This window comes from Protopterus annectens, chromosome 10.part0 (genome assembly GCF_019279795.1).
Source record: "Protopterus annectens isolate FY-2018-M chromosome 10.part0, PAN1.0, whole genome shotgun sequence".
Classification (NCBI taxonomy): domain Eukaryota; kingdom Metazoa; phylum Chordata; order Ceratodontiformes; family Protopteridae; genus Protopterus; species Protopterus annectens.
The window spans coordinates 1263772024-1263786850 of record NC_056744.1 but is presented as its reverse complement, the minus strand read 5'-3'; the positions used below and the strand labels follow the sequence as shown (position 1 = coordinate 1263786850).

Here is a 14827-nt window from a genome sequence, read left to right as displayed (position 1 = left end):
TTCTCTGGCTTCACCTGAAACATCTGCCTTGGGTGTTGGACACACATACAGGCCTTCTTTATCACCTGCCCACGCAGCCTTGTTGAAACCTAAAAACTGACTGCATGGTTTTCTCCAATTTTAATGGTGGACAGAAATGCTAGGCTGTCTGCTGTCGTTATTTAAATGTTATTATCCTCATAAAAAAACAAATAGCAAGAAGGTTTATCTTAGCAAGTGGAAAATATATCAGCTTGTTCCAGTGCTTTGGAGCCATTTTCAGCCCGTCTTCCCTCTATTTTTGATTTCTTTGCAGAACTGTTTCACGAGGGCTCCAGTTTTTCAACAATCATAGTCCAGGTAGCAGCCATTTCCAATTTCCATGTAGGGCAAAACCAGATTTCCATTGCCTCTTTAAAAATTTCCAGTGCCTTTTCAAAGTGAACCTTCTTCCTAAGACATCCATTTACCCCTTGAAACATTATTATCATGCTACGTTATGACCAAGGCTACCTTCAGGCCTGCTTCTTCAGTGGATCTAATATTCCTTCCTTGGAAAACAATATTTTTGGTAGCAATCATATCTACTTGGAGAATCTCGGAGTTGCAAGCTCTGTTCTGCAAACCTCCATATCTGTTTTTCATAAAGATAGAGTACCTTTGCAAACAGATCTTCACTTCCTTCCAAAGTTGACCTTAATCAAACAGTTAATTTAACAATATTCTTTCCAAGTTCTCGAACAAACAAAAATATACCTTACATTTGCTAGACATTCACCATCAAGTCTGGCTTTATGTACCCTGGATGATGGATATCAGAAAGTCTGAACAACGTTTTCTGTCTTTCTAAAAAGCTAAATTGGGTCAAGTAACATTGTCTAGGTGGCTTTCCAACTGTATTGCTTTTGTTTATGGAAAGATGAGACTGACTTTACCTGGCAAATTAAGGGCTCTTTCTACCAAAATGGTGGCTACTTCTATTTCCTTTTTGGGCGGAGTTCCCATTGATAAGATTTGTGCTACAGCTACTTGGACTACAGTCCATACATTTGTGTCACATGACAAATTGGATGTACAGTCCAGGTCCACTGCATCCTTTGGCAACATCATACTCAGTAATTTCTTTCCTTGAGGCCATCTGTTTTTTCTGTTAGCTTGGAAATCTGTCCCAATTGTTGAATTTGATTTGTTGTACAGCTTTTTTGCTGTTTCACATGTCCTTCTTGCTATCTAGGTGCTCAGTTAGGCCTGTATTTATTCAGAGAATCTATAATTATAAGCAGCAAACTTGTTCTGAGGTAATCTGGGAACCAGAGGGAATTCTGGGGTTGGGGAGGAGTCAAAGCCTTGGATCCAAGCTCTTGAAAAAACTCTGAGATCGGATCCAGTCTGATTCGATAACCCAGTTGCTGAACTGGACAAATCTAGCATTATGTAAGTACATAACTTTCATTTATGAATCATGTTCAGTGGTGAGTGTATTTTCCTTAAACAATTTATATCTAAATATAGTGGAAGCAGGTGCTACAACAGAACAGAACTCCTAGTGAAGATGTATTCTTTTCACACTTCTTATGAGACATTTTTTTGTTTCTTTTTTGCATAGACTAGTATAAATACATTCTCAGTGTCCCCTACCATTTTCAGTAAAATACTGATTGTTGAAAAACTAGAAGTGTTCAGAACTGATTAGCTACCATACAATGAGAGCATGTATCCTTCAACCAACATCTATTTTTCTAAGAGCATATTAGTGGTCAGTTAATATACAGCTTATGAAATACATAAGCAGTCTGAGTTTGGACTGTTTGGTTAATAAATATGATCTAAAATATATATTATTGAGAAAGTGCAGAAAAACTGAAAGCTCCGCATCACTCTATTTTCCATTCCCCAGCTCACAGATGTGTAAGTGACTTTACACTTTTTTTTTAAATTTTACATGTGCTCATTTCATATTGAAGGCTTATCTGATGTAGACAGACCAGAGGTAAAAAATATAAAAAAAATGTGTGTATATTTTGAGGCAGAGTTAACAAATATTGAATTTCTTATTCAACAGGTTTACACTGTGGGCGGTAGACAACATGGGAAGACGTTCCAGGTCTAGTGAAGTAATTGTGAAAACACCCTGTCCTGTTGTGGATGATGTCAAGGCACAAGGTAATAAAACACATATTATTATTACAAAAAAACTGCTAATATTGTTCTCAGCCACTGATGTACAGATTTTACTCCCACCTGTGCTGTGAATAAATACCATCCCCAGTATGAGAGGACCAGTGGAGAGGGATGGGATTAACTGTCACTTTCTGGGTGACTTGCAAAGTGGCTGCATCACAACTATCACCAGCTGGAAGCTAAGATTCTAGTATCTGCTGAGTTCAGGATGTCTTTCTCTGGCCCTAAAATACATATGCAGAGTATGAGTACACAAAGATAGCGCTATGTGTACACATTGCATAGTCAAAACATAAAACATGGTAGTCCTTGACCACAAGGAAGCCAACTGGAACCACCAACGCAATGGCATGGCACAAAAAGAGTGAGCAATCACTGGCAGTAGCACTTGAGACTCTGAGGATGAGGCTATATATACAGGACACGGGATGGGGATAATCTGTAATGTAGGACTGAGGTTATATATACAGGACATGGGATGGGGGATAATCTGTAATGTAGGACTGAGGTTATATATACAGGACATGGAATGGGGGATAATCTGTAATGTAGGACTGAGGTTGTATATACAGGACACGGGATGGGGATAATCTGTAATGTAGGACTGAGGTTATATATACAGGACATGGGATGGGGGATAATCTGTAATGTGGAACTGAGGCTGTATGTACAGGACATGGGATGGGGATAATCTGTAATGTGGAAATGAGGTTGTATATACAAAACACGGGACGGGGATAATCTGTAATGTGAGACTGAGGCTGTATATACAGGACATGGAACGGGATAATCTGTAATGTGGGACTGAGGTTGTATATACAGTACACAGGACAGGGGATAATCTGCAATGTGGAAGTGAGGTTGTATATACTGGACACGGGATGGGGGATAATCTGTAATGTGGGACTGAGGTTGTATGTACAGGACATGGGATGGGGATCATCTGTAATGTGGAAATGAGGTTGTATATACAGAACACAGGATAGGGGATAATCTGTAATGTGAGACTGAGGCTGTATATACAGGACATGGGATGGGGGATAATCTGTAATATGGGACTGAGGTTGTATATACAGTACACGGGACAGGGGATAATCTGTAATGTAGGACTGAGGTTGTATATACAGGACACGGGATGGGGGATAATCTGTAATGCGGGACTGAGGTTATATATACAGGACGTGGGATGGGGGATAATCTGTAATATGGGACTGAGGTTGTATATACAGTACACGGGACAGGGGATAATCTGTAATGTGGGACTGAGGTTGTATATACAGTACACGTGATAGGGGATAATCTGCAATGTGGAAGTCAGGTTGTATATACTGGACACGGGATGGGGGATAATCTGTAATGTGGAGCTGTGGTGCGGGGACAGAACAAAGATAATGAGAACACTATAGATAACATTAAATGAATCTTTAATATTATGATCTGCCATTGTCAGTAGGGCCACATTGTTCAGATACTGGTATGTGAAATATCACTGTTGGGTGTAGACTGTAAGGTTGTCACAAATAGTTCTTTCTGATATAAAAGAAGCAACATACTATAATAGTAAAGAGACCAGTAATATGATCTTAGGTGATGATAAATTAGTTTTTAATGTGGTGATCCATGTTTCTGTCCAGTTCTGGAATGGCTGTAGGAAAGGATGATACATTTGGTCTCTGTTATCTCAGCATTATGTAAGACAAAGTAGTGTCTTTGTAGAATGAGTCATTCAGTCAGCCTGTAGCATGATACCTGCAGGATGGGTAAACATGCATCACAATAACTGCAGTTAGTGCGATTAAGTGAACATTGAGGGAGCTTGATGTGTGCGCATGAAATTAAAATATCTTATGGGTGAAAATAGCCAGTCATGTTTGCAATGAGTTCTGGTGGTGTCTTGTCTGACGTTCTCTGTGTTATGACAAATGTTATATACCTACTGACATTATCATTGCTATTTATTTATTTTATTTTGCATTTGTTGACCGGGCTAGTCTAACTGGAATAAAATCCATTTTCAGTAGAGGCCCGGGGAGAAAAGCTCCAACACAGACAATTTTATACAGTAAAAATAATCACAAGTTCAAAGAAGTATAACAGTAGTAAAATAGCTCTAAACAGTTACAGTCATACACAGACACAATATATAACTGTAATAATTATCACAAATTCAAAGAATTATATCGGTAGTTAAAAAGGGTCTAAACAGATTACAGCCATACAGATTAGATACAGTTGTCATTACAAGCATACTTAGCTCATGATGAGATGATATGCAATGCAATAAATATAAAAAACAAAATAGTTGTTTTCAATTGCAAGCAGGATAGAAAAGTATAAACAGTTGATTAATTATACAAATGTATCATATGAGACAGTGAAATACAAGATATATAGGAATTAGCAAGAGGATGTAAGTAGGTAGAATATACTCATGTTAGGAGCAGAGAAGACATAGGAAATAGAAGAGAAGACAGTTAGTCAGGGTTAGTACAAGGGCAAAGCCAGTGAGTACTGAGAAATTGTTTTATTTTCAGTTTAAAGAGTCTTATGGAGGACAGAGATAGGAGTTCAGAGGGAAGCCTGTTCCAGTGTTTCCCTACAGAGTTAGAGAACAATGAATCTCCAGCTGAGTTGTTGGATTTGCTGATAGTAATAAGTAGCTTATTAGAGGAGCGTAGGTTCTTAAGATTGTTGTAGGGGGTAATGAGAGTAGTCAGTATAGGTGTATAGGTGGGGTAGTACAAGCTCTTATGGGTAATAGTGAGTTGTTGAAATAGTATCTGGTTGTGGAACTCTAGCCATCCTAGTTGTTTTAGGTTGTTGCAGTGATGTGTTCTAAAAGGAGATCCTGTGGCAAATCAAGCAATGCTGTGATAGGTAGTAGCAAGTTTGTTTAGGTTGTTTTTTGAGAGATTGGTGTATATGGGTGAAGCATAGAGTAAGGTAGTGATTAAATGAGTTCTGGCTACAGCGATTTTAGTTGAAGGAGTAAGGAAGGGTTTGATTCTGTAAAGGGATCCCAGTTTATTATTTACTGTTTTTATAGTGATGTTAGTATGAGTGTCGAAGTTTAGATTATTATCTATGGCTATTCCAAGAAGTTTGGTGGTTGTGTCAGGAGATATGAGAGTCCCGTTGTTGGATGTAAGAGTGAAGTGAAGAGGGGCAGACCTACGAGTAGGAGTAAAAAGTAGAAATTTAGTTTTTGTAGGGTTAAGTAGAAGGCAACGGTTTTAAAAACCATTGTTCAACTGTATTAAATGCATTTTGTGTAAGGGATTGTAGCTCGGTAGGAGTATTAGCTGAGCAAATGATGGTGGAGTCGTCTGCATATTGAATGCAGGTTGCATGAGGAATTGCTAGGTGGAGGTCATTAATAAAAATGGAAAATAACAATGGGCCTAAAATTGAGCCCTGGGGGACACCAAGGGAAATGGGGAGGTGAGAAGATAGGTTGCTTTCCCATAGTACTGCTTGTTGTCTATTCTCTAAGTAGGATTTGAACTATTGTAATGCTAAAGTATCAAGAGAAAGAGATTTAAGTATTTCAATAAGGAGCTGGTGGTTAACCATATCAAAAGCCTTAGATAAATCAATGAAGACAGAAGAGGAAAGGGTATTGTTATTACGGTTAGAATTTATACAGTCTGTGAAGGAGAGTAGGGCTGTGGTGGTGCTATGGTTAGGTCTAAACCTATGTTGACAGTTGGCAAGTAAGTTATTATCAATAAGATGGGTGAGTAGTTGCTTATGGACACATTTTTCCATTATTTTTGCCAGTGGAGAGAGTAGGGCTATTGGTCTATAGTTTGAAATGTCAATGGAGTTACCACCTTTATGAAGGGGGATGATGTGTGAGATTTTCCAGATAGATGGGATATTTCCTTCGGTTATAGTTCTGTTTATAAGTATGGAAATGGGGAGGGCTATGGCCTTGGCACCTTTTTGCAGGTATTCAGCAGGTAGATGGTCAGCATAGGGGGTAGTAAGTTTCAGTTTTTCTAGAAGAGAGCAAGTGAAGGATGTAGGAACAGGTTTAAGCTGAAATAATGGAATTGGGCAGGTTGGAAAGGTGGTTAGATTAGGGGAAGTTGGAGATAATTGCTTAGCTAGTGTTTGAATGGTATCTGTAAAGAAAGAATTAAAGGCATTGGCAGTTTGTGTTGGATTATCTTGGTTTGAGCCTTGTGGGATAGGTGTAATAGTTTGACCTGGGTGTAGGAGTTAGTTGATGCTGAACCAGAATTTTTGTGGATTCCTTTGGTTAGTTTGTTGTAGTTGGATATACATTTTTTTTATCTATCAGGATAGCTTTTTTAGTAGTATTTCTTAGTTGTCTAAAGGTTTGGTGGTCTGTTAAATTCCTGGTAGTGTGCCATTTTGTCCAAGATTTGTTTCTGAGGAGAATTTTCTGTCTAGTTGCTTTGGTGAGCCATGGGGCAGGTTTAGCGTTACTTCTAATAGAGCATACAGGGGCATGTTGGTCAAGGATGGATAAGAATGTGGAATTAAAGTCGTCAACTGCTTTATCTAGGGGGAGTGTTTTTAGTGGTGACCAATCGCAGTGTTTGAGTTCTAGCTGGAAAAGTTCAGGGTTGAAGAATTTTTTAGTCCGGATTGTTCGATAAGTAGTAGGGTTAGGTATGTTAGTTTTGTGTCTGATGATATAAGTGAGTGAGTGATCACTGAGATCATCAGGGAGGGTTCCTGCTTTGTATGTGAGATGTGGAGAGTTTGTAAGAATCCAATCTAATGTACTTTCTATGTTGTTGGTTTTATTAATTCTTGTAGGGGAGGTAATGACTTGTGAGAAGCCATAAAGATTAATGTGGGTGGTGGGATGAGGGGTACTGCAGGACTTCCAGTCGATGTTAAAGTCCCCAAGTACTAAAGTTTCTTGTGGAAGATTGATTGATATCCAGTTAAGAATGCTTTCAAGGATATTAATGTTATTTCCAGGGGGAAGGTAAATACAAGCAATGTTAATGGATTTGAATTTGTTGATTTGAAGTTTAGTGACAAGGATTTCCGCGTTATTAAATATAGGTAGATTTATGTTAGATGTGGTGACTTGAAGATTATTTTTGTAAAGGACTGCAACACCACCTCCCTTTTTGTTAATACGGTCCAATCTTAGGATACTGTAAGCAGGTGGGGTAAGTTCATTGTCAATAATGGATGGTTTTAGCCATATTTCTGATAGACATAGGAAATCATATTGGTAGAATTCTAATAGGGCATGAAGATGGGCAGTCTTGTTTTTAATGCTTCGAATGTTAAGATGTGCTATAGAAAGAGAGTTTGGAGGCTTATTAGGCGTATGTGTATGAGTTATGTTAGTGTTGAATTGTACAGTGTCAGGAATATTGTTTGGGCCAGGATTGGAATGAATGTCTCCATCTAACAGGGCTAGGTGGAGTATTTTGTATGTGGGGTTGTTAAATTTAAGGAAATAAAAAAGTGTTTTTCTTGTATGGAGAGTACTATATTTTATATGGGTTAGTCTGTGATATTTGGTTTGCAGGTAGCAGGGACAAATTGTGGTGTTAAAGCTGTAAAGGGAGATAGGTAGTAGTGGTGTGGAAGTGAGCCTGGAGGGTAGTAGAAGGTTTGGGTGAAGTGGTTGTTCATAAGAGGTTAATGTGTAGATAGTTATTAGAGGAGGTAGGAGCGAAACAAAGGCTATGAATATTAGTTGAGTTAGGTAGGAAACATTGGCCATAATCTTGGAATAAGATGTGAAGATAGATAGGGGTATGTAGTCATAGCAGCTGGGTAGTTGAAACTGTAAAGGTGGGGTGGATATATGATATGGTAGGAGAGGTAAGTGAATAAGTTTGGTGGGGAGTGGTAATAAGGAGAGCTAATTGATTGGTACAGGTAAAATGGGGGTGTGGTTAGTGAAAATAAATTGAGGACCCCTGGGGGTGGGTGGAAATTGGGGGTAGGGAGGGGAGCGGAGTGAGCCCGCAGGGTGAACAGAGCGGGTTAGGACAGTTGGGTGAGACAGTTGAGGTGAACAATCAGTGGAATTCTGATTGTGGAAGAGTGGCTGTGGGGGTAAGTAGGTTTGTGATCTGTGTAGAAGTGTAAGAAGTAGTATAAGTGATTTGTAAAGGCAGAAGGTGGGAAAGTATAGCAGAGCAGGTAATAGGTAGGGTCAATTGTAAGAATGCTAAAAAGGAGTTTAAAAAGAAGAGAGCCTTATGAGGATGAGGGGCTACAAGAAAGGAGCAGATAGGAGGGTGCCACCTAGTGGGCAGTCAGGTTCATAACCACAGAGGTGAGGGAAAAAAAATCGGGCAAGACTAGACTAGGGCTAGATAGACAATCTATGTGAATGGGCTAAGAAAACTAGAAGTATGAGAGGGATTATTCGTAGACTACTGGATTTATGGGGGGGGGGGGTATCGCCACTGAGTGTTCAGGCTGTGAGGCTTACAATAAACAACAACAAGGATTAAAGCAGTGAAATGATTTAGCTACAAAGCCAGACTTACAAATTGCACATACTCTCTTATCACTTTTCGTGTGAGAACACAGGTTTACACTTATGAGGTGATGTTACAGCTGGATGATTGGGGTGGGTCCTTAGGTCCCTGGTGGTTAATAATCTCCTAGTGGAGGGCAGGCAGGCTGAAGAGGTGAAAGCAGATATGTATCAAAACAGGAACAAGAGAGAAGGGAGAAAGACAAGAGAGAGACAAAAACGTATTAGATGGCACACTACAAAATAGTTAGGCAAAATACTTAGCAAATCACTTAGAAGCAATCAAATTCATATCACTAGAGTTAGGAAAGACAAAAGACAAGATAATGGTTTACTACAAACAGTTTTCATCTAACATTATACAATAGCCATGGTATAAGTGAAAACACTGTTAAAGGCAAGACGTTTTTGGTATTACACTGTGTGAAGAGCACAACAAGAAGCAGATAGTTAAGTACAACAAACCAAAAGCAAACAGTTGCAAAGTACGTTATATCATGCACACTTTGTAGCTGATTGAAGTAGGATGATTATATTCTAAGCCTTTTGCCGTACTTATTAACCGCTCTGTATGAAAAGGGATGCAACTAGCATTCTATTTGGATTAAGATAGGTACATAAGCTATGCCGGTGTTTATGCAGGGTTTGGCGTCCTTCTGGATAACCACAAAGTAACAAAAACCATTAAATTATTTGTAAATCAAGTAAAAAGGATAAAATGCCGCTATCTTTGAGTGGCGTTGGCCAAGATAATTACAGATTTGAAAAGTTTAATATCTGGAGAGAAAAAATTCCCGCCACACACCACATGTTAATAGTACTGCATAAAAAGCAATTTATTTGTAAATATAGAAAAAAGGATAAAACGCCACTATCTTTCAGTGGCGTTGGCCAAGATAACTACAGATTTGATAAGGTAGTATCTGGAGAGAAAAACTCCCGCCACGCACCGCATGTTAACAGAACTGGATAGATGCAATTTATTTGTAAACCCAGTTAAAAGGATAAAACGCCAGAATCTTTCAGTGGCGTTGGCCAAGATATCAGGAGAGAAAACTCCCGCCAGTATTGACAAGTCAGAGTGAGGGAGAGCAGGTGGATAAAAGACGTTGCTTTGTTCTAAGTGGAGATCCACGCACTTAGAAGATTAGCGGCTATTTGTAAAGCTTATACAATCAATTATATCCTTCAGCGGACAAGAATTCTAGGCTAGATATCGATTATATCCTTCAGCGGACATGAGTTCTAGGCTAGATATATCATTAAAAACATGACAAGCCAGTACAACAGGTTCTAGATATACAGAATGTCCAAAAGGGAAAAAAACAATTCAATGCAAACGCTACTACCAGTGAGATAGTTGCTTGAATATACCTACAGTGTTGTAGTAACTATACAATCTTTCAGCACGTTCATTTAGTACGCAGATAGTAGAAAACCGATAACAGTAAAAGTTTGCAAGCTAATAAATACAGAAACAATCACTTACATATGATCAGCGCACAGGGGCCTGAAGCACACAGCAGCCATGGGGTATCCTAGCAAGTAAAGATGGCGCTGGGGGGGGGGGGGGGGGGCAGGTGTTATATATAAGGTATAAGCTATTATTTATTTATAATTTGTTAGCTGGGCTAGTCCACCGACGCTTTCTCAGCCACAACCTGGAAAATGAGGGCAAGTAAAAATGCAGTGTTTTCTCTGTAAAGCCCAGACTCCGAAACTAGTGACAAACCAAATAGTCACACAACTGGCCAACTTATTTCAAAAAAACGCAAGTCACTGTTTTTTACAATGTGAAAGTCCAACTACACTCCCCATGTAGATGACTTTGCCCCCACCCCCCACCCCCACCGACCCTTAAGTTACTACCTTCAAGGTTGTGCAATCATGGAAAATTATTACAGACGTAATAGCATTCTCATTGTCACATTTAAACAATGAGAAACCCTACTGTAGAAGCAGAAAAATCATGAGTTAATGTTCATCAAGGTACATTTTGTTGACAGGCTGGGAAACCATGTCTCTCTCTCTCTCTCTCTCTATATATATATATATATATACGTGCTTGTGTGTGTGTGTGGGGGTGTATATATACACTGGGTGCCAGCATAGATTGAATTTCATTTATTTTGACCAATGAATTGCTGATATATTTTGGTTGAACTATACAGATGGCCAACAGACCCCATGTCAGGGGGCTATACCTTTCCCTGGGGATTGTGTAAACTGAGAATTATCATAAATAATTATCAGGGGGGAGGGGTGGGCATGGGGGCTTGAACCGCTAAAAATCACTTTATTTTCTTTTACATGTTCTGAGGATTAGCCTCGGAGCATGCACTGTATTGTGTTGACTTTTTTGTTGATGTATGTCAACAAGGCTTTACTGAGTCTAATTATGGTGGCTGCCAAAAGCAATTACTAGAAAATGGAAATTATAGTCTAAACCAGCTGTACTCGAAGTAGTGAATATAGTAATATAGATAAAACAACTGCAAATGGGATCTTTAGAAAAGGATAAGAGTGAATTACATAGAAAAAAAGGAAATGTGGGATCAATACATGCAGAATAATGTTTGGCATGAGGAATGAGGTTTAAAAAAAGGCAGGATTTGAATGAACTATGTAATGTTTGAATGACAATGACTGGACTGATTATAATTTATGTATAATATTTGCAACTAAAATATGTCAATATGGTTTGTTTTCATTTCTAAAAATATATGATTGCCTGTGTCATAAGTGCTAGTTTAATAAAGATGTTTCTTGTTTAAATTAAAACCATTAAGCACATTGATGTTTATGTGGATCGACTATTAATAGTAAATTTATATATATATATATATATATATATATATATATATATATATATATATATATATAATTAGTGATAGGTACACACACACATATGTATATGTGTGTGTATATGTATGTGTGTATGTATATATATATATATATATATAAATATATATATATATATATATATATCAGTGTAAACAGTACTAGGGACAAAACAGGAGTACCTAGCCATTGGGAAAAATTCAAAGCATTTAATGTTGATTAAGCTGACCTGTTGCAACTTGTCTTCATCACATTACTTGAGCATCCTGCTATTTTGAATGCTACATGGTGTTAGAAGTAATTGCGAATAAGTCAGTATGTCTTTTGTCTGAACAATTTTGCATTTGCAGGTACCAGGAAATAATTCTATCCAGGGTAATCTATTGGGAGACCTGGAAATTTTGGATACAGAAATGAAGTTCAGTTTTAGCTGAAAAAATATAGTGTGCTATCAAGTCAGTAGTTAGGGTATGGAGTGAATGGGGTATGTGCCCCAGGAACAAGCTGATGGGTGGGGATGATCAGCACTGTAGAAGAGATGTCATTGCTGACTGATCCCTATAGTCTTTTTAATTAGATAAGCAGCCATGTCCAATCATGGCTTGAACACATTTTTTTATTCAGTAGTACAATTGTGTGTTATGAGGTGTCAGTGCCAGGTGGTAAGGCTACAAGCAGTACTGGTAATCATTTAAAGCAACATGACTGAAATTTCATCTGCTTAACTGTTTACAAGGAGTGCCTGCAGAATGTGTGCGCATGCACACATATGTATGTGTGTGGTGTGCACGTATATGTAAGCGTGTGTGTGTGTGTGTGTGTGTGTGTGTGTGTGTGTGTGTGTGTGTGTGTGTGTGTGTGTGTGTGTGCGTGCGTGCGTGCGTGCGTGCGTGTGTGTGTGTGTGTGTGTGTGTGTGTGTGTGAGATTAGAAAAGATATGTTTGTGTATAGGGTTTTTCCTTTTGTCACCAGATGTCTTTGACTATTGTGTTTTGTGCATCACGGGGAAAAACATTAGAAGTTTACAGATTTTTAGTGGGAGAAAGTGAAAACATAGCTGCAACAAAAATTTTCAGTTGCTATGAATAGAGTAAACATCTACAATATAGATACCATTTATTTTTCTTGATGTTACAAGGTCCCTCTGATTCTGTTAATGATTCTGCTGTTGTATTTTTCAACTGAAAACAAACTATGAATTTGGTAATTTATGTGATTCAGTAGTGCCAGACAGCACTATATTTAGCATCAGAAATGCCCAACACTTATTTATTTATTTATCTTTGTTTACCGGGAAAGCCCGAAAGGGTAATACCCATTTTCAGCGGAGGCTCAGGAAGAAAAGCTCAATTTGCTTACATTACTTTATACCAAGTTCCTGTTAAACACATAGTAGTTATTTATTTTATTTTATTTCAGTTTGTTAACCGGGAAAGTTCATTGGGCCAAGGTAGCCCGTTTTCAATGGAGATCCGAGGAGAAAAGCTCCAAACAGAAAGATAATATACAATGTATTAGTACAGCATATAAGAGCAACAGTTTAGCATTCAATATACTGAAGGACAAAATTTTACATATCTTGAAATGTATGAACAGAGTCATTCACTTATAAGATATTTACAAAAACAATAGAGTCATGTTCATTTAATACAATACAATTAAGATATTTACAAAAACAATAAATTCATGTTCAGTTAATACAACTATATGTATTTAGGCAAAGGAATTTTAGAGAGTGGAATTGAAGCTGTGGCAGTGATTGTGAGTGGGATAGAGTAGGGATAGGTGTCAGGAATCAGGTGGGATGAGTGCAGGAGTATTCCCAGAGGGAGGAGAGGTGAGAGTGAAGTAGGGTTTTAAAGGAGGGCAGGTTTGGGGTAGTTCTAATATAGGGGGGAAGAGAGTTCCATAATCTGGCAAGGGAGAATGATAGTAGAAGTTGCCCTGGTGCGTGTAAAGGCTTGTAAAGTTCTAAGAGGTTCTGATTTGTGGATCTAAGTGTTCTATGTGGCTGGTGAAGTTTTAGGGAAGAGGAGAGTGATGGACAGTTAGAAGGTTTGAAAATCAGCTTGTGTTCTGTAGTTAGTTGAATGAAATTTAGGTAGCCTGGGAGTTCCAACCAATCTAGAGCATGTAGGGACTTACAGTGGTGAGTAGAGGATTTGGATCCTGTGGCAAACTTTGAAATTTTATTATAGCATGAGGAAAGTTTAGATTTTAGGGATGATTGGAGGTTAGAGAGTAGTGGAGCTCCATACAAAAGGGAGGGTAGGAGGTAGGTGGTAGATAGGAGATGTCTAGAAGACAGAGAAAGGTAGGGTCTGTGTCGATAAAGCATTCCAAGTTTTTGATGCGTCTTTTTAATATTGGTTTGTAGGAGGATGTCAAATTTTAGCTGGTCATTGATAAGGACACCCAGAAGTTTAGTATGGGGAACTATTTCAATAGATGTTTTGTTTAAACTAAGTATGGAAAAGGATGCTTTGTCAACAGCAGTATGTCTAGAAGGGGTAAAGATCATTATTTTGGATTTGGAGGCATTTAGGGCTAAATGATTGTCAAGCATCCAGGACTCAGTGGAGGAGAAAGCCTCTTGAGTAAGGTTTATTAGTAAGGGAAGAGTTTTGGCTGAGCAAATGATAGTGAACCGTCTGCGTATTGCAACAGTTTGGCATTGGGGATCTTTTGGTGGAAATCATTGATGAAAATGTTAAATAATAAAGGACCCAAGATAGAGCCTTGGGGTACACCTGTTGGGGTGTGACGGAAGGAGGAAGCGCAATAGTTCAATTTTACAGCTTGTTCTCTGGCTGAGAGATAGCTGGTGAACCATTTGATAGAAGAGGAGGAGAGATTAAGATGGGAGAGTTTAGAAAGCAGAAGCTCATGAGAGAGTGTCGAAAGCTTTGGATAAGTCTAGGAGGAGGGTAGAAACTATGTTCCAAGAGTCACGAGCAGAATTAATGATTTTGAGGAAGGAAAGAAGGGCAGTGGTGGTGGTGCTATGTCCTGGTCTAAATCCGTGTTGGGTAGGAGTTAGGAGTTGGTTGTCCAGTAGGTAGGGTAGTAGTTGGAGGTGAATACATTTTTCGAGTATCTTAGAGATAGGGGATCGGATAGCAATAGGGTGAAAGTTGGAGATTGAACAGTTTGTACCTCCTTTATGGAGGGGGATGATGAAGGCTTTTTTCAAGAGGTATGGTACATAGGACTCCTGAATGAAGCGATTGATTAGGATGCTGATTGGAAGGGCTATTCCATCAGCAGCTAGTTGGAGAAAGTTGGACAGGATGTCATCTGGGGCATTAGAGCAAGGTTTTAACTTTTGTAGGAGCT

General features: G+C 38.6%; 1 protein-coding gene across 1 annotated transcript in view; it reads left to right on the top strand.

Moving 5' to 3' along the window:
* ASTN1 (astrotactin 1) overlaps nt 1–14827 on the top strand; it is a 5143480-nt gene that overhangs the window by 5018743 nt on the left and 109910 nt on the right. The window contains exon 22 of the mRNA XM_044086860.1: nt 2042–2142. Coding sequence (XP_043942795.1) covers nt 2042–2142 — 101 coding nt within the window. The remainder of the gene's footprint in view (nt 1–2041; nt 2143–14827) is intronic.